Source organism: Colossoma macropomum, unplaced genomic scaffold (genome assembly GCF_904425465.1).
Source record: "Colossoma macropomum unplaced genomic scaffold, Colossoma_macropomum, whole genome shotgun sequence".
Classification (NCBI taxonomy): Eukaryota; Metazoa; Chordata; class Actinopteri; order Characiformes; family Serrasalmidae; genus Colossoma; species Colossoma macropomum.
In genome coordinates, this window is record NW_023495348.1 from 6,961 (window position 1) to 27,520 (window position 20,560).

The following is a 20,560-nucleotide window of genomic DNA, read 5'->3' on the forward strand; positions in this document are numbered from 1 at the left end:
TATTTTTTAGACGGCATGTTTTAATGAATAAGTATTCTGAAAATATTCTCCTACACTGTTAGAAATAAAGGTTCTGTGCAGGTACGTTTTTCATTCATCAGTGTACAAACAATGTTCGTGTTCGCTCAAAGGTACAACAGTGGTTTTAAGGCCCGATTATGTACTTCAAATTAGCTTTTCCAAAAGTAAAAAAGTGAAAAGTACATATTTTTAATGTTTTAAAACAGAGCAATAAAATAAAAGGTCTAGAGACGAGACAGGGTGTGAGGAGTCAGTACAACTCGGATAGTATAATTTTAATGGATTATGGTACAGTTATATTCCCTGACGAAAGGTACTGAGATGTACCCTTGAGGATTCCACCCCAGTGACAAGTGAGGTAATGCCCCAGTGACAGTTTCATACCTTTATTTCTGAGAGTGAAAAAGTAACTGAATTTCAAAATGAATCATGGACTGAATGCAGATGCTTTTTTTCTGAATATGTACTCTTGGTGCCGTTACTTGTACAGTGTTAAAGTCCGGTCCTGTTACTTTGCACTAAAGAAATCCTTCATCATCTTTACATGCCCCACCGGAGAATGAGATGATTCTTTGTTTGCAGTTTTCTGTGTGTCCTTGTTCGTCCTACTTGAACAACCCACTGCAGAATGGATTGACTGTTTGTCTGTAGCTTTCTGTATGTCAGTATTCATCTTCTTTCCAGACCGCACTGCAGCGTGGGTTGATTGTTTGTCTGTAGCTTTCTGTATGTCATTATTCATCCTCCTTACAGACCCCCCTGCAGAGTTACTTGAATCTTTGACTGCAAGTTTCTGCATGTCCTTATTCATCCTACTAACAGGCCCCACTGCAGAGTGTGCAGATTCTCTGTCTGTAGTTTTCTGCATGTCCTTATTCATCCTACTAACAGGCCCCACTGCAGAGTGTGCTGATTCTCTGTCTGTAGTTTTCTGCATGTCCTTACTTATCTTATTTATATACCCCACTACAGAGTGAGCAAATTCAGCTGCAGCTTTCTGTGTGTCCATATTAATCCGACTTAAATACCCCACTGCAGATTTGGTTGATTCTTTGTCTGCAGCTTTCTGCATGTCCTTCAGTTTCTCAGCCCACCCTGCTGTTCCAATTTCCTCAACTCGGGGAATCAGGAAGTCGAGATACTGAATGGTAAAGGCAGAGTCTGGCTTTAACGCGATCTCTGACAGTTTTACGATCGCCACATATGCATTGTTCACCAAGCTCCTCTTCTCTTTCTCATTCCTGGCCACGTGCGTTCTCAGGCAGATTTCTAGGCTTGTCATCATTTCTTTAATTCTCAGTGACTTTTCATGCTCTGTTTCTACGCATTTCAATGCACTTTCATTGTAAGTGGCCTTTTCTTCAGCTGTAGTGCTATATTTCTGTTTCAGTTCTTCAAATGTGACTCTTTCCTCTCTCTGCTTTGTCACATATTTCTTGCCCTCTCTGACGTGCGTGGAGTAGTGGCAGTTACACACAATGCAGTGACCTTCTTTCATAACTTTGCACAAACGGGGACTTCCAGCAAGCCAGCAGCCAAACTCGTGGCAGTTCTCCTCACATTCTTTGCAGGAGGTCACCTTTCGGTCCTGCCATGAAGCACCTGATATGTCGACCTTCTCTTTGTAAGCTATCTTGACATTGAACGTAAACTTTTTGTCTTTCTCAATCTTTTCTTTGTTCTGTTTCAAAGCTTGTTGAACGTAAGTCAGTTCTGTCCGTTTTGCTTCGCTGTATTTGATGCGTTCCTTCAGGTTCTCGACGCAGGCCTTCAGCTGCATGCGCTCCTCTAGAACACTCACAGTCATACTTAAGCTTTTTCTCTGTCGCGATTTTAGGAATCCGAAAAATTCCGCAATACTACCTGTCGCCATTTCCCAGGAAGATCTGTAAACGTAGTCATATTTTTTTGTCTGTTTCTCAGACTGACGATTGTTGAACAGGAAATGAACAGGTTCGTTCTCTTCATCGTGACAGCAGGGGATCTTTTCCTTCTTGATGGCTTCCAGAACGTTTGTTGGTGGTCCTCCGTCGGAGTGTGTAATAAACAGCACTATAATGTCCTCTATGTCTTTACCAAATAAGGACAGAACTGCTTCGAAAATGTAGCGCTGAAACTCTGAGATCCTGTTCTGAGATGCTTTCAGGACAAGACACACGGCGTCAAGATCCTTCACTCCAGTCTCATGTAGAAATAATTGATGTAAGTTTCGAGCGATTTCCATGTCCTTATCTATCCCCCTGGTGTCTCCATAACCTGGAGTGTCAATGATGGTGAGAGAGGAGAGTTTCTCCTCAGAAAAGATCTCGTAAGCAGTGATTTCTGATGTTTGAGATTCTGTTTGGTCTCTCCTTTCTTCTTCTGTGATCTCGAACCACACTTTATCCTCAAACTTCACCCCCAGAAAGTTATTGGCCATGGTGTTGATCAGAGTGGTCTTGCCTGTTCCAGTTTCTCCCACCATCAGTATTGTTTTGTTTTGCATGTTGGCACATTTCTGTCCAAAGGTCCACTTTCTGATCTTGCCATCCTTGTCTAGATTAATTCTTGTTGTGTAAAGACGGTACAGCGGTGGTGGGCCTGGACTGAGCATGACACCTTTCTTGATTAAATCAGCTGATGATGCTTTGTTAATCCTGAAAAATCAAAGACAAAAGGTTTAACATTCACTACCTGAGCTTATATTGATGAGTGAACTTACTTTGATAGGTAAATACAGAATTGAGTGAAATGACAATAGTTATAATTATTATCATCTCAAATACTCTCAGGAGGTTAAATGAAAGTTAAATGAAATGTAGGAGTGATACAGTAACAAGTGCATTGACATTATTCATACCAAACACATAAAGATTAAAGTTAAAAAGGCCTTATGAGGCAAACACAGAGTGCACACATACTGAAACCTTTTTTGTTGCCGTTATGTTTTAAATGGTTCATTCTGGGAAAAACACAGTGCTTTTGAGTGTTTTACTCATTATAAGTAGTGACATAGTTAATTAAACTTAAATTAAACTGATGCTTATGTGCATAGAGCAGGTATGATAGCTTACTTAGTGCAAACCATCTCATAGCATAGCATAACTACTCGCACAAGACCTTTTTAAGGCTTCCTTGCTGCTGAATCCGTTCTTATAGTGGTTCTAATTGTTTTCCTCAGTGGTGAATGTACCTTCTTGAATCAGGATTTTTGTTTGGCACCAACATTTGAACCAATGATAGAAGTCAAGTAACTGACCATGTCAGAACTGACATTTTTAACGTGTTAATCAGCTGACGGCACCGTATTAAACTCTGTAGCCATGACAACATGCCAAGCCGTGTAGCTCCACACTCATGAGGGAGCAATGATGCTGAAAGAAAAGTATAGAAAGAAAAGACTGAAAGAAAAATATACTGATTGATTGATATTTTAAGTGATTGTATTTGCAGTGTTGCATTGCACTGTTGGTTTTATGTTATAGAAAATATGAACTACTAATGCTATTTATTATATTATTTTAATATTTTTTTTATTCTTTTTCTTCCTACATTAGTAGTTAAATGTTAATGTCAAATCTAACTGAAACAATAAACTAATTAAAAAATAATTGAGAACAATGAAATGACAATTAAATCGGATAAAATATTTTTAAAATGCTTTTGTCAAGCGCTGTAGTTCATTAAGTTGGCTATTCATCTGTTTCAGTCTTGTAAGTTTTTTCATGCAGCAGTGATATTAATGACCGTCTCCTGATGTCAGCGGTGCTGGCTGGGCATGGAAAGATCTGCTCAGTCCAGTTCATGATAGGACTGTTTGGGGATTTTTCCTGCAAATGGACTCTATATCAAAAGAAGGGGGGCAAACAGAGGATTGGTGGAACCTACACAGAAATAATAAGTGGACTCTACACTGATTTTAGGATAAAAGAGTTCTGCTATTGTCAAGCTTGCTATGCTATATAGAAGCTATATGGAAGAACCCTTTTTGGTGCTATATAGAACCCTTTTCAAAAAGGGTATATGAACAACATATATACAACACATTTTTCATCAATCTGAAGAAGGTACAAAAAAACCTTTAGGCATGGAAATGGTTCTTTAAGTGTTCATGGTTCTATAGAGGACCTATCCTCTATTCCCTGAAGACTCCACCTATCCTCTATTCACTGAAGAGTCCACTTATCCTCTATTCACTGAAGAGTCCACCTATCCTCTATTAACTGAAGAGTCCACCTATCCTCTATTCACTGAAGAGTCCACCTATCCTCTATTCACTGAAGAGTCCACCTATCCTCTATTCACTGAAGAGTCCACCTATCCTCTATTAACTGAAGAGTCCACCTATCCTCTATTAACTGAAGAGTCCACCTATCCTCTATTCACTGAAGAGTCCACCTATCCTCTATTAACTGAAGAGTCCACCTATCCTCTATTCCCTGAAGAGTCCACCTATCCTCTATTCACTGAAGAGTCCACCTATCCTCTATTCACTGAAGAGTCCACTTATCCTCTATTCACTGAAGAGTCCACCTATCCTCTATTCACTGAAGAGTCCACCTATCCTCTATTAACTGAAGAGTCCACCTATCCTCTATTCACTGAAGAGTCCACCTATCCTCTATTCACTGAAGAGTCCACCTATCCTCTATTCACTGAAGAGTCCATCTATCCTCTATTCACTGAAGACTCCATCTATCCTCTATTCAGTAGCATCCACCGCTATTCCAACTACATTTACATTTACGGTATTTGGCAGATGCTCTTATCCAGATCGACTTACTCTATTCAGTATAGAGCACGGGTTTTCAACCTTTTCCACCCCAAGGCCCACCTGTTTATAGCTACAAAGCACAGCGGCCCACAGAAAAACTAAAACCAACTTTTTAACATAAAATATTATTTTTCTTTTCTTAAGTGCTGACACTGAAAACCTGAGAACTAGGGCCTGAAAAGGTGCATTTCAGAGAAACCAAAATTTGTAGTTATGTTAAAAACTCATTTTGAAAAACATTTGCAGTGATGTTAAAAAGGGGGGAAAAAGGAAGAGAAAAATAGAAATGTATGAGGTAGATGTGGACTGTGGTTTGGAGCTGTAGTCCATCAGGTTTTACACTATACTTTATTTGATATTTGCTTTTTTGTCATTGGTTTATCAGTTTAAGTTTAACCGCTCATGTCACTGATGCTTATCCGAAAATAGGTTCCAAAATCAAACGCATATCTCCACTATTATTCCATGGCTTGTCGTACAGCAGCTCGTGCTGCAGGAATTGAGAGCAAATGAGTGTCTGTACAGAGTCAGATGTTAAAACAGGCAGATTATGATGATAGTACAGCAGTGACGTGCAGCTAGAAGAAGAGAGAGCAAGCTTTACTGATGAATTCCCTTCTTTGTGGTCCACCAGCAGCAAACTGGACCAGGGTTAGTTTGGAAGCAGACTGAGACCCACGGGTTTTGCTGAACCACAGTTCAGGAATGTTCACACATGTCAAAACCAAGTGAACTAAAGAGAAGGTGTGATAGGTTTACACCAAACAGTGCAGGTGTGATAAAGACCCTGAAAAACGAACTTCTCCATCTCTGGTGGCTGCGTTGCCTCAACTTAATGACATTTTAGCCTGCATAATTAGCCTGCTACATTGACATGTTTATTTATTTGTCTCTATTCACATTTATATTGGTCATAATTTGAAAACATTTGATTATTAATTAATCAATTAATAATTAAAGGCTGCTTCACGGCCACTACTATTCAGCTGTAGAGTCTGCATCTACTGGGAGTAGATTCCAAATGTCCTCTGTCAGGCTGTGACAGTTTGCTGGTAGTGATCGAGCTGTGTTAGAAATTCCCCTCTCAGCTCTTTTCAGCCACACTTTATATATAATCACAAAATCAGATTGTAGATGAACCTGTAATGCTCAGTTATCTGAGTGTAAACATGTAACCTTACAGTTTACATTTTTTGTTTGATGTATATATAGATATTGCACTTTTCTTAGTTCTTATCTATTCAATTTATACCTTCTAAGAAATAGACTGAAGAATTGCAAAAATCCCCAAATTAAAATACAAAAAAATGATTATAATTTTATTCAAATTCGAAGTCGAAAACATATCGCTGTTGTCGGAACAAAACCTAGTATCTCCATTTTTGTTGATGTTCGATTTTTGACATCATTTGAAAATGCATGTTGGCCTTTATATTGTGTGTAAATTTCATGAAGCATGGACCAAAATAAATGGCCAATAATGACTTGGAAAAAGTCTGGTTCCATTGACTTACATTAAAAGTAATGCATGTTTTTTTCCTTCTCCTGTAAAGTTACCATTTTGGAGATACGGTTTGTTCTGACAGCAGCGATATGTTATGATGTGAAAATGACAATACATATCGTATCATGAAATTTGCATATCGTTACTCCTCCAATGTCATCAAAAAAAGAGCTGAATTACATTTTCACTCACCTGTGAGCCATGATGATTGTGTCCATATACCTCAGATCTCAGAAGAGAGGATGTGGGTACTGCTCAGTGATCTGTTACACGGTTTCAGAGCAGAATGTCAGTGTTACGATAATAATTACAGTTCTTAACTATCCTGAAACTTTTGGAGCTTTAGATCTTCCTTCAGATCAGTTTCTTTTTGGTTCCCTGAAAATGTTCTGCATGGGCTCTGTACTTCCCCTCGTTTGTCTTAGCAGAACCTGTCACAGCGTCAGCGAATAAATATGCTGTTCAACAAGATGAAATGTTTTACATGCTTCTCAAAAGCACTGTGTCTTGGCTGTCAAAGCAAAACTCTATACTGAAAAGCTTTTGACTACTATAGGACAGACATGTTAATCAAAATTTCAATATTGTTTTTTTTTTTATTTGATCGTTAAAATAAAGTCTATAAAGTCATATTGTTTTAAACAAAAATGGCTTAAACAGAGGGAGTCTTTGGTTTAAATACATATTTTCTATCACGTCTACTAGTACTATTAGTAGTATAGTGCACTACTGTGTGTGTTTATAACACCAACATATGTCTAATCCAGGTTATCCAGAGGTTTTGGTCTGAAGAGTCTGCTTTTGAGCTCCAGGTACTGCTGACCGGACTTTAAAATGTCCAGTTGAGTCTCAGTCTAAAGGCATTGATTTGATTAAACGCAGTTGTCTTCTTGACATAAGAATTTACTTTAAAATAGAACATTTTGCTTTTTCTTGCTCATTGTGTGAAAAGAGTGAGGGAGCTGGGGTTTGGCTGCTATCAGGACAGACGGATGTGTGCTAATTGACACAGAGCTCGGTAAGAAGTCTAAGCTATAAATGCAGCTGTATGTAGAGTAAGAATATGCTGGAAACACAACACTTCACACAAATGCTCATTTATTGAGCATAGCAGCTGGGGAGACTCGCCACTCAGCGCTACTGAACGGCTGGAACAGGAGGCAGTTTATCAATAGACACACACCTTTACATGACAGTAGGCACTAACACTGGCACAACTACCCCACAGCCCAGCTCTTAAACCAATGTCAACAACTTATTTACAAAAGTTTTTTGCTCTCACACTGCACGTCCAGCACAAGTTACCAATGCAGTACACAAGAAATAGTGTTTAGCTGTTACCAGATTTGCATTAGTAAGTTTAACACGAGTGATATTTTACAGCGTACATAACAGTTTGAACCTACCTGCGAGTTTGATGCTTGTTCAGGAAACCAAAAAATCAGGAGAATAAGTGACTCTCAAACAAGCCAAACCGTATCTAGCAGTCAGACGATTTCTTCTGCAGGAAGAACAGCCACAGTGGTTACTACACGATGTCTAAGCCACAGATGCGCTGCTTAGGCTGTTAAAGTCTTGGTGTACAGCTGGGTGTGTCTGAATAACTGAGTAAAACTTCCTCTTTATGTCTTTTGACTAAACAGGTAATCATGTGGATGCATATGCTAGTCAGCTCTGCTGCTATAATTAGTGATGCCATGAGCCAAAAACAATTAATTAGCCTAGAAAGGAAGTTTATTTCAACTATTTGGACGCAGCTCTTGTCTTTCATTTCTTTTCAAACTCCAGACTGAAAGAGATCAGTTCTTGTAAGCATTAGATCCTTTTTCTCATAACCAGGATTGAGCATGCTATGATTTTGTAAAGGAGATTTTTGAGTGTTTTCATCAGTTGCAGACACATTTTCACTGCTGTCTCACATACTGCAGCGTTGTAGAGAAGAAAAGTCAGCCTAAAAAACTTTTTACTGGAACAAAAAGGCAGAAAACACCACTAAACACAGCCATATTCAAGGTGGAGGTTACCAAAAGCTTCATGGTGACCTCCCCCTTTTCATACAATGCCCCCCCAGGTTCCCCATCACCAAAGAACATGCACACACACAAAGACTGGACAAAACACATTATACACCAAAATAAGTTCTCTGTTTAGGGGGCTGCCTGACTCCCAAGAGCACTTGTGGTGGCGGGAGCCAATGTTAGAACGCAATAATACATTTTTACTGAAATACTGCTACCCTACTGTTAAAATACTTTTCTTTTAGTAGCAGTCGTAGTAGTTGTAGTAGTAGCAGCAGTAGTAGTAGTTTTGGTCAAAGGGGAAAGTGGATAGAGATTTAAAGGTTTAAAATGATTGAGTGACATGAGCAGTGGAGCTTTAGAGTGTTCTGTAATAAATTCCAGCTGGCTGGTGCTCTGTAGCCAAAGGCAGGTTTTTCCAGTTCAGTAAAAATTACAGGCAGCTGAAAAGTGTTCCGGTTACTGGAACAAACTTGATGATTTCCAGTACTTACACTAAACACCGCTGTTATTCATGATGACATATGCATGGTAAGTGTCTTGTAAATAAGTAGAAGCTAGTGTCTTTCCCCACCCACAGCCAGAGAGGACCAACTTTACACTAGGCCAGTTTTAGTTTCCTTAAATAAATGTTTATTACTAGGTCAAATCATCTATAGTTGATTCTCATTGAGTCTCCATTATTCAACCGTGCCACTGTGTCTCAAAATTCACAATATATTCTGATAGCAGGGTGTGACCTGAAGGAGGCACAACTGCTGCTGATCTAATCCATTGCCGCCTCCCTCTGCTGTGGTACCAGAGATTTACTATCGTAAGTGGAACCCCTGATTCGGCCAATCATATCACACCTTGTAAGTTGAAAACCAATAATACCAGAAATTGTGGTGGGTCTCTGGTTCTACTGCCTCTGCAAAGTCACGTCAATCAGCAACCAATGAAGATGAAGACAGGATTTTGTTTAAAATCTCACTAAAATAAACATTACATTACATCTTATTTATAATAGTCTATATTATATGTTAACTACAATATACAGGGTGAAACAGTAAGAGTGAAGTTACGTACTTACAATATGGATTTGTAGCAGGTTGTGTTTTTGTGACCATGTCCAAGGTTTTTTGATCAATTTCCCAGCTCTTGCTACTCTAAAAGCTCATGGTGAAACTTTTGAGGCCATTACAAAAATTCTACAGCCCCGTCTGCAAGAGTCAACAGTAATGAATCTCAGAGAGCAGAAAGACAGACTCAGTCTAAGGGTTTGAGGCTACTGGCACTCACACACACACACACACACACCTACATATATATATCACATCACTATAATCAATGCCTTCTTTAATTTATAGTGTTTCTCCAGGTAACAGCTATGAAAACTTCAGCTATGTGAGGACAGGGGATTTTATATAATTTATATATGCAGCAGCTGAATGACATAAATAAACAGGCAAAGTTGGAATTATTATTTGTCCATCTCTTTAAATCCCATTAAACTTATGAATATGATTGTAGAATAAATACTTATGTAATGTACATATTTGAGTGAAACATATTTTTCTTTAATCGGAACAGTCAGTGTGCACTTCCTACATAAACATTCCAGCTGCTTTGACGTCAGGCTGAGCAGCCAGTAAATCCACATTCTCAGCAGAAGTCTCTGTTTTGCTTTCAGTTACACTTGGCATCAAATAGCTTAAAAAGGTGAATAAAACACCTTAAGTTCTTCCTTTAAATAAGAACCTTGAGGGAGGGTTTTCTTCCCAAAAAGGAATTTAAACAAACACTCCAAGGTGACTCGCAGAAGCCATTGTGTGACGCTGAAACAAGAGATCAAGCAGAGCCAAGAGTGGGTGACGGGGCAAAAGGCTTGACTCAATCTACCTAAGTTTACAAAAAAGTAGGTTTTTAAAGATGACCAAGATGACCTAATAATTGAGAAGCTGTGGCCATCATCAGCCAATCAGCTTTCAGCAGACATTTGACAGGCTTAACATTGACCAGTTATCATGAAACTTGAATGGTGTGTTTATGTAAGGACTCACAGTGACTTTATGAAATTTCAAAAGAATAGACCACTGTGGGGTGCCACTCAATTTTCCAACAATCTAATCAAGTATATCTCATGCAATGTTTCAACTGACAATTCAAATAATTTTGTTAACCTTGTTTTAATGCATTATAATGTATATTAGTATTGTGATGTCTGGAGCTTTAGGGGTGTGGTATGCAAAGCTACACAACACCAGCATCTTTGTTGAAAGGACAGTTGTTGTTGTTTTTGTTGTAGTTAGTGTAGTGTGTTGTTAGTTTAAGATGTGTGTATGTGGTTGTGTTTGTGAGGTGGGTCGTTTGGTGTGAGATGAGTGTTAACCATGGAAGGAACATGTATAGCTTGAGGTGACCTTGCTTGTAATTCCAACTGTTATTTAGTGCCTTTTCTACTTAGTTTAATAAAAAAAACAATTTCCTGAGCAGAAATAATGACATTCTTCGGTTCTTATTCACTGCAATGGCACATTTGGTGTCAGAAGTGGGATATTGCTGCCAAATTAAGAGAAACTGAGCATCGGACCCGCAAACTCAATATGGATGGTGGCAAAGAGAGCATCTGGAGTACAGAAGTAGTGAGCGATATGCCTACCCTTTTCCAGACGGGTCCAGCCAGCAATGTGGCTTGCTGGGGAAGACAGCAAAAGAGAAGACAGCGAGAGAGATGGCTCAGTGACAGAACCCAAGTGTAGACAGCACACATCCACCTACCATGCTACAACAGTGAAGGCAACTGGGAGCTGCATGAAGCTGCACGTGGTCACCTTACATTACGGCTGGATGACGGCCATCACCGCGATTCAGCTATGCCTGGAAGCAAAAGTGCTCCAGGTGCTTGTGGACCTGTCAGTACAACAACACCCAGACCTAGCAGCATTGAGCATAGCTCTGCAGTGGTGGTTCGAGCAGGTGCCAGTGGTGCTGTTAGTTAGCATGTTGCTTCAATAGATGGAGGCAAAAGGAAGAATGTATATGCGTACTAGGAGTCCAAAGAGGGGGCAACATGTCAAGCAATCCCCAAGCGAGCAGTAAGGGGGAACGGCCACCATCACAAGCTTTGGATAGAATGCAGCGGCTCATCAGTATCCCTGCTATGACCAGGCACACACTATGAATGGCACACCAGGCGGCTGGAAGGCAACAACTTCCCAACTCAGGTCATCGGCAGGCGAGTCAATGTGAGGGGGAGAAAACAGTTCTCATTCGTCCTGAGGGGAAATCTATAGTACTGTGACAGTAGGGGTTCCCAGAATAAATTTGCAGGAGTAGAGGTTCTGGGGCCGTATTACAGAAACTTCCAATCCTTTTATCTTAACTTAAGATCTGACAGGACAAGATTTTTCACTAATTTATATTACAGAAGCAAATCTTTAAGAAGATTTAACAATCTTGTCTTACAGCATCTCAAGTTAGGAAATCTTAATTTACTCAATGGATGTTGACAATCAACTGTCACGTCTGTTACCTAGCAACCGGGAGTAGCTAGCCCAACAGCCAGGTACCGTTACTGAAGTAAAAAAGTTATTGTGACAGCACTTTGTGCTGTTTATCACAGCAACGATGCTCTTGAATTTCAGTTTCAGTTTCCCAAATGATTTAGCCGACCATGCTAAAATTATTCCTCCTAATAAACAACAAAGCAATCAGCTCCATCTCCTCATTATTCACCACCATCACTGTAATATTTTATCTGATGAGTTTTCATCAATATTAACACACAAAGGTAATGAGAGGGGATGGTGGAGATCATGTCTGCAATGTCTTGGATTTTTAAAACGCTGTTAGAAAAAAAGTCATAAGTGAAAGCACCATTTTCATCATCATGTTAGTTATAGTGAACAGTGCTGCCCATCACTGCATAAAACGATAGAAACAGACAGTTAAAACAGAAGTTAAGACCCCTCGGGGGTTGTCTTAAAACTAGGACAGTGTTTAGGAAATTTTGTCTAGTTACGATGCTTCTGTAATACTCTTTTCTGTCTGAAGTTAATGGATAAGATTATGGACCTGTTGGTCTGTGATAGTTTCTGTCCTATTGTCAGTCTTGACTGAAGTTGTCATGGTAACTTAACAGATAAGACTAAAAAGTTAAGGCGTTTCTGTAATACAGTCTCAGGTCCACTCAGCTGTAATCACAAGCTTAAAGACGGCATGCAGAAACAAATGAAACATAACTCTCTGGGTCACTCTATCTCTCCTGATAACTGCTATGCTCTCTGTTTACTTTCTGGCAGCTGTGTCCTTTAAAATAAGTGTCCCCATAACAAAAGGCAGAATAAATGCTACTGAACAGAATAACTGAAAAAAACAGAACAAAGGCGCGCCCCGACTGCTCAACATCGTGACAGAGATAGGAATAAAGTTTTTTTGACAGCTATTTGCATTCTTTGTTTTTACATTTCTCTTTGGTATTTTGATTTAATGAGATTTTACCCATGGAGGGAAATACGGGAGGTAAATCTGGCCAAAAAAGAAATTAAACTTAAAACAATAAAATGTAAATGCAAACCCTTTTTTTTGCCATTTCTTTTTCCAAACAAATATCCTGCCAAAATTGAAAATGAAATGAAATACCTACATTTGCAATTTCATTTTTCACATACGCACGAGTTATTTGTGAAAAAAAATTAAAACAGCTATTTGTCATTTCATTGTGGTCATTATTCTGGTATTTCATATCTATATCCATATCCAAAATGGAAAAGCTAATAGAGAAAAGAAAATCCAAGCTTCACCTTGGCTTTGCCTTTTCTTCATGAAATGCGTAATACGTGTCAAAACTAAAATCAAAATGCAACGTTTATGTTCTTCTTTCTTTTTCAAAGCAATCGGCTGCATATCTGACAAAATGAAAATGCAAAATGGATAAATCAACAGCAAAGGTACAGTTTGCGATTCAGTTTTAAGTGTCAAAATAAAAAGACAAATGCAAATGCATACAGGCGCCACCTGCTGGTGATTTACTTTTCATTTCCCACTTTGCTTTTTCATTTTTAAATTGACCAACATGTAAATATACGTTAATTCATACTACGGGCTATGGGGTACATTTTAGGACATCCTCAGACCTTAGCGTCAGTACGGCATCATTCCTTGGATTAAACGACTTTGAGTCTCGAGAAAACCATTGTCATGTCTCAGATCTGGTGTAACTGAGCATCAGACCCAACTCCAAAGGAGTAGGCACTGGAGTATTTACTGAACTGCTCAGTGAACTTATTATTACTTGTACTCAGTGGGGGGATGCTGAGCACCTAAGCAAGAACACTGTATGTCGGGCTATACGCAGGGTTTACCTTGGACTGAAAGAGCCCCTAGATGTGTTTGTAGTGTTTCCAGGCCACTGCAAAATATAAAGGAAGGTTTTTATCAGATTGCAGGTAGTTATTCTTGCTGTGCTCATCTTTGAGTAATACACTGTCAGCAGCTGTAGATAATGTTTGGTTCTTTTTTTCTAGGATTCCCCAGAGTAATCGGTGTCACTGATTGCACCCACATTCCCATAATGACAGCCTTGGGAGAGCATGAGGCTATGAGACTATGTAAACTGAAAGTCCTTCCACAGCATCAATGTGCAGGTACAAAATTACAAACTGTCAGTGCAGTTAGTAATGAAACGACAGGGGCCTAGATGTTTGATTCCATTACATTATTTTCTGCCATAACACTATTATTGTCCATAACTATATTTGATGTTCTGAACACGTCTATTTCAGATGACTTGTGATCATCAGTGCCTAATAACAAGTATTGATGCTAAATGGCCTGGTTCAGTAGACGATTCTCAGATCTTCAGGGAGTCCACGCTATACCAGAAACTGGATCAAGTTACGCAAAAGCTTCGATCATTTTGATGCTTACAGTTAAATGTAGCATTTCACATTCTCACATTATTTTGTTGCACATCTGCATCACAGGACATATCAGTGGTTTGCTGACTGGAGACAGAGGGTGTGCCTGCCTTCGTCACTTGATGACACCATACCCTGAACCACATCCTGGTCCAGAGACCCGCTTTAATGTGGCACTCTCGAAATCCAGGGCCAGGATAGAGATGAGTTTTGGCATCCTAATGTGACGATTCAGCTGCCTCCATGGGCTCAGATGTGCCCCAAATAGGGCATGTGACATCACTGTTGCCTGTGTAGTGTTGAACAACATAGCCATAAAAAGAAAAGAGAGAGAGCCCCTTCCATGGAACCACCTCCACCTGACATTGTTGATCCAATCACCACAGATCACGAAGATGGAAGGATGGTGAGGCGTTTTATCAGTGCGCAGTTTGTTCATTTTTTTTGTTCTTACACTTTGAATAAATTATTTGCTCTCTATGCTCATTTGATTTTTCATTCCTGTTCATTTTATTTGATTACACCAAAACAAAGACCAGTGGCATACAAGAATGGTGTCATGAGTTTACTGACTTCCATGAAAGTCTTGTAATTTCTGTGGAGATAAAAATACAACTACTCCTCTATTTCCAGCTTTATTTTTTTATTTGTAGTGTCTTCAACTCAATGTCAAGTTCAAGTGTCCTTTTGTAAAGGCTTTGGACAGTGTTTGCTGAGGGCTTCTATGATCACAATTGCAGGGGTTAGTTGCAGGGATCATGCACAGGGCAATGGATGGTTAAAGACTTTACATATGCACCTCAGAAGATCCTCTGCTTGGCCTTGAGGTAGATGCTGCAGGCTCAGGGTGTGGGGGCAGAGAAATGTTGTCCTACACCAGATTACATTGACTTACAAATGACAAACATGGTATGGTTGCTGATCAATGACGAAACACTGAATACCCCAACTGACATGTAAGAGACTCTAAATATTGTTGGAATTCAAGTATAGCACATCCTTGTAGGTGAAATATGCAAGCATCCATAACAAATTGGCAACTTACTTTAGCCGTACATGACAAAGGTCACTCACCTCTACAGGCCTTTCATAGCATGCAGATATGGTGTCCTCATCTCCTGCGACATCCATCTATGAAAATAGGTTTACATTAATATGAACGTTTTTCAATATATAGTGTCTACAACTACACATACCTCTGCTTGAGAAGCTCCACCTATTGGAGCAGGCTGGGCCCTCAAAATCAGGGAGTTATTGTGTACTGTTACAATAAAGTCTGCATCACAATAGGTAGTCAGACCGACATCTGCCAAGCTACATACTCAGATTGTGTTCATACATTCAACAAAAGAGGTCCAATCTCCGCTGCTCCCAGGGTTTGAAGAGCTGCCCCGTGATACCGTCCATAATCAGCCTTCCATGGTTCGCCTCCAAAGCCAGCTCCTCAGTTATTGTATAAGGAGGTGGGGGAGGCCCCCCTCCTGTTTTTTTTGCCTTGGCTTTTCTTGGGGTTGGCTAAGAGAAGTGTGAGTAACTTTTAATAAAAGCCATGAAGATAATATTCTTTAACACAGGCATAAGAGCGTAAACAAGCAATCATGACGTACAGTTACACTTACCACTTTGAACAATGTTCTTGTACTTTACTTTACCCTGCTGCCAAGACCGCTTTGGCGTGGTCTGCTATCTTTTGCCATGCTTCCTTATGAGCCTTTGCAGCAGAGACTGTATTACTTTTTGCCAAAAACACGTTTGAAGTCCTCATAACCTTTAATGATCATAGTTTGCTCTTCTGAGCTGAAGTAAGTGGCTCTGCTTTTCTCCACTATGCTGGACATTCAGGCGATTGAACGCACCACAGCTTCTTATATTGTGCACCCGCCCACTTAACTGGATTGCAAAAACCTGACTTTATTTAGCTTCATGGATTAGATTGAAATCCACCTTCGTGATACCAGTTAAGCCTGATAGGGAATGTTAGGCTTTCTTCAGCAAATACCAAATATGTTAAACCTGCTTCATAGTACATCCCCTGGATGAACTGAGATAGCACCTGCAGCTGGCCAAACCAAGTAGACATACCAAAGCAGAGCTCTCCTGTTAACTGCTAGGTACTTTACAGCTGCAGAGTCCTTCAAAATAAGAGTTCCCATAACCAAAGGCAAAATAATTGCTACTGAACAGAACAGAACATAGATGTGCTCTGATGTCACAACATATAGTATAAAACAGTAAGTAGTTACAGTGTGAAGATACATACCTGCAAAAAAAGAATGTGTGGCAAATTATGGTCGGAATAGCTGGCTTTTGGGGTTTTGCTTGGGTGACTGTTAACTTGTTAATTTTAGGTTTACGTGAGGCAAAGAAAAGGGGTTAGGCTAACAGTAACATTAGCTAAGTTAGCTGACATTCAAGTATTTAAAAAAATTGAAGAAACTTCACAGATAGTTAATTAGAGTGAATTGGTGACAGAGATAGAACCTATCTCTTATGTAACTTACAAGTTATTTGACAGCTCTTTATATTATTTGTTTTTATTTCTCTTCAGTATTTGGAAACAATCACACCAGTAGTAGACATGCATTGTTGTTTATATAAAATGTCACAGTGTTGATCATAACTTTATACCCATCAATTCCTCAGCCTGTATGGAAACTAAGTGGCGGCAGCTCCGTCAAAGGCCAGTCAGATGTAAAGATTTTTACCATTAAAAAAAAAAAGAGTCTATCTTTCTGCGCTGAGATTCATTACTGGTGACTCTTACTCCATGTATAAGGTGAGGTATAAGGATCTCAAATTTGGTCTGAGGGTTTGAGGGTATTGGCACATGAATATCTACACATCACAGAAGTGAATGTGTATTACAGAAGGGGTTTTATATCATCTATATATGCAGCAGCTGAATGACTTGAATAAACAGAAAAAAACTGGGAATACACACATTTACATATCTATAAATACACACATTCAAACTTAGGAAGAGTTGTAGAATAAATACGTCTGTAATGTCCATGAGTGAATCATATTTTTCTTTAATCGGAACTGTCAGTCTGCACTTCCCGCATAAACATTCCAGATGCCATCAGCTCCTTTGACGTCAGGCTGAAGAAGTCTCTGTTGTGCTTTCAGTTACATTTGGCATCATGTGACCCCGCCCTAATGAGCTGACTGATGGGTGGAATGCTGTAAAAATGAAAGTGCAATTGACTGGAACAGGCATGTCACTTCCCTGTCGTCCAAACGACCACGCCCCAGTGCTGGCGCCAAATTGGTAATACTAGTGCCACCATCCCTAAAGGCTGCTACGTCTAACAATTAAAAAACCCAGTTTACAATATTGTTTATGTCCCCAAACAGCCAAGGGCAGCAAAAGGAGAGATTTGTGGCTTCAGGCTATTCGCAGAGAGGATGAACATGGTAATCTCTGAGACCTGGCTAGTCGACATGTGTATATTTACTGCAAACACTTCACAGGTAAGTGGTAGGTTAATGATGTTAAAGTCAACAGTTACAATGTTAAAAGTCAAAGTAGTGAAAAGCCAGTGTTTAAATGTTTGCCTGTAACTAAATTGTTAACTAACAGCTAGCTCACTAGCATTGCCTGCAGCCAGCTGACTATTCCCTTGGTTTGTTTAAACATATGTATCAAGTTGTATATGTTAGGACATGACATCTTCTGCCACTTTCATTTTTTTCTATACAGATAGATAGATAGATAGATAGATAGACAGACAGATAGATAGATTCAACTTTATTGTCATCGCTCAGTACAAGTACAAGGCAACGAAGTGCAGTTAGCATCTATCAGAAGTGCAAATAGTAGCAATAGTGCAAAACAGACAGTGCAAATGTAATAACAGGCATAAATATGACATATCTCTGAAATATATAGGTATATGAACAATATATACACAATTGTATTCTATATACAGTGAACAGTCTGTTGTATCAAAATGCAAGGGATAATAAATAAGAAATAGATATATTGTGTGCAACATACAAGTAGGAGTATTAGTGGAGTGGTGTGGAGTGGAGTTCAGCAGGTGATGGTGGAGGGAAAGCTAGACCTGAGCTACTGGTTCTGGTCCAAATGCTTCTGTATATCTGCTGCTGTTGCCACACTGTCACACAGTTGGTCGGTATGTTTTCGATGGTGCAGCAGTAGGAGTTTGTGAGAATCTGAGGAGACAGATGTTCCTTCTTTAGTCTCCTCAGGAAGTAAAAGCGCTGCTGTGCCTTCTTAACCAAGTGTGAGGTGTTGAGAGTCCATGAAAGGTCTTCGGAGATGTGTACTCCCAGGAATTTCAAGCTGGAGACACACTTTACCTCAGAACCGTTGATTCGGACAGGAGAGTGTGTGCAGTTTTTGTATTTCCGGTAGTCCACAATGAGCTCCTTGGTTTTGTCTGTGTTGAGGAAGAGGTTGTTGGTGGTACCAGTCGATTAGAAGGACTGCTTTGACTCATAAGGGGCTTCTTAACCACACAAAGACTTGATCAAACACTTGATGGGCTGTGGAGCTACGTATGCTGACATATCTGAAGCTCTTGTTTCAGCTGGCATGCAATGTGGCTCATCTGAGTCAAATATAAGGAAATTTTATGTATCTCTCAGTTTGTGTAAAAGAGGCATGGTATCCGACAGTCACATAGAGTTGGCAGTTGCCCGCACAGTTCAAGAGGTGAATACACTTAACATGATTTTTTTTGTCTAATGACATTATGATGCTCTAAATTAAATGTTCTAATTTGTCCCACTTTAAATGGGCCCGGCAAACGGACGCAAGAGGATGACTGGTTACTTATCAACAGAAGGGATACATGCATTTGAAGGTTGAGTGGGAACTCTATCATCAAGTGAGTCGCCAGATAGACTAAATTACCAATTTTGTTTGCAATGTCTATAATCCTATTTTGGGTACGTTTGGGGAGGAAGTGAGCTATAACTATATACACAACAGGCTTTTGTCTTCCAGGGAGCCAGAAACCTGAATCCCATTCCTTACTACGCAGAGTATGTTGGTCGTAAATTACATACTGACCAGAATGAGAAGATGGTTATGTTTGGTGTCACACACATTATGGCAGTGGATTCTTTCTTTTCTTTGTTGGATCCTAAAGTAATTTGGTAGCTTAAGTTTAAAAATGTACTATATTTCATGCTTAAAAATGTGCTGCTCTCCAGGCCTGACCAGAGAAATCAATTCATAAGTTGCTTGTTGAAAAACTATAAACTGACTGAAATGCCACCACTTAACTTACCATCAGATTGTGCAAACTGTGCTTGATTAAGCCAGACTGTTGCTGAGATGCAAAGCAGAATCTCCATCCTCCATCAAATAGAAATGATTAACTTTTCACAGACTTGCTTGTTTTGACAACTGTCCATCACGTTTCTAATGTTGGGTCTGACTGTATCTGACCAATACAGGCATCTGCTGCTGCTCTGCCGGCCCAAGCAGACAGTCCATGTGGCCATTTGGGAGCGAAACCCAAATCTTTGGTCAGCTCTACACCTTGTCCATCTGAGCCTTGGAAAGAGGACTCGTTTATCTGGCCGTGTATTACTGGGGGATCTGCAACAGATACTTGGTTTTGGATGAGGTGCGAGGTCTCTCTCTGCAGCCAAACGCCATTACCCATCTCCTTGCCGGTCTCCAGCTGCTGTACCACATCCCTCGTTGGTCCCAACAAAACGAGCAGCAAGACTTGCAAACCATCAGCCAAGAAAGTGCTTGATGGGCTGTGCTCAGGGAATCTGGCTCCCCGGCGTTGCCCGTTCAGGGATAGAGGCACAGAGCGGCCAGCTCCCTCACAGCCCATGTCTAGAGGTTCTACGACAAGCAGCCCAGGCCTTTCTCCTAAGCCAAAGTCCATGCCACCAGTAACCCTGCTCATTAGAAGTTCCATCAATACGGGGATCAGGGCAAAAAATTTAACTTACTACCTGTGTGGTGCTACTGCTGGATGTTTTGAAAAATCTCCCTGATATTTTGGATCAGCAACCATCTGTTAAAAATATTGTTGGCACAAACACATAGGCACAAACAATATTGTGGGTCTGGAATCAGAAATCCTGACTAGCACTTTGGAGTTTGCACCTCACACTTGCCTGGTTAATACCTAGAACTTAAGGATGTGTAAAAGAAAGGTTTACATGCTCATTAGATTATTAATTAAAGCAGTTGTATATCTAAAATGTTGGATGTTTTATTGATATTTTATTGGTATTACACTTTTAAACCGTAAATGGTACTGAGGTTGTTTCAGTTCATTTTGTTTTAAATGACAAAGCTTTGGTTCTGTTTTGTCTGTAAACATTTGTTTAGGATTTAAAATCAGAGAAAGAATATATTATGTTGGCA

At 39.8% G+C, this 20,560-nt stretch overlaps 1 protein-coding gene and 1 pseudogene across 1 annotated transcript; one reads left to right on the plus strand and one right to left on the minus strand.

Annotated features, from left to right (window-relative positions):
* Positions 1–381: 381 nt before the first annotated feature.
* Positions 382–7,885, minus strand: LOC118801849. Its single transcript, XM_036562240.1, has 3 exons — positions 7,685–7,885; positions 6,471–6,541; positions 382–2,657 (listed from the first exon to the last, which is right to left on the minus strand). Exons 2-3 carry the CDS (start codon positions 6,494–6,496, stop codon positions 530–532), a joined length of 2,154 nt encoding a protein of 717 aa, XP_036418133.1. The 5' UTR covers positions 6,497–6,541; positions 7,685–7,885; the 3' UTR covers positions 382–529.
* Positions 7,886–10,963: 3,078 nt separating this feature from the next.
* On the plus strand, positions 10,964–14,674 carry LOC118801848 (annotated as a pseudogene).
* Positions 14,675–20,560: the final 5,886 nt, after the last annotated feature.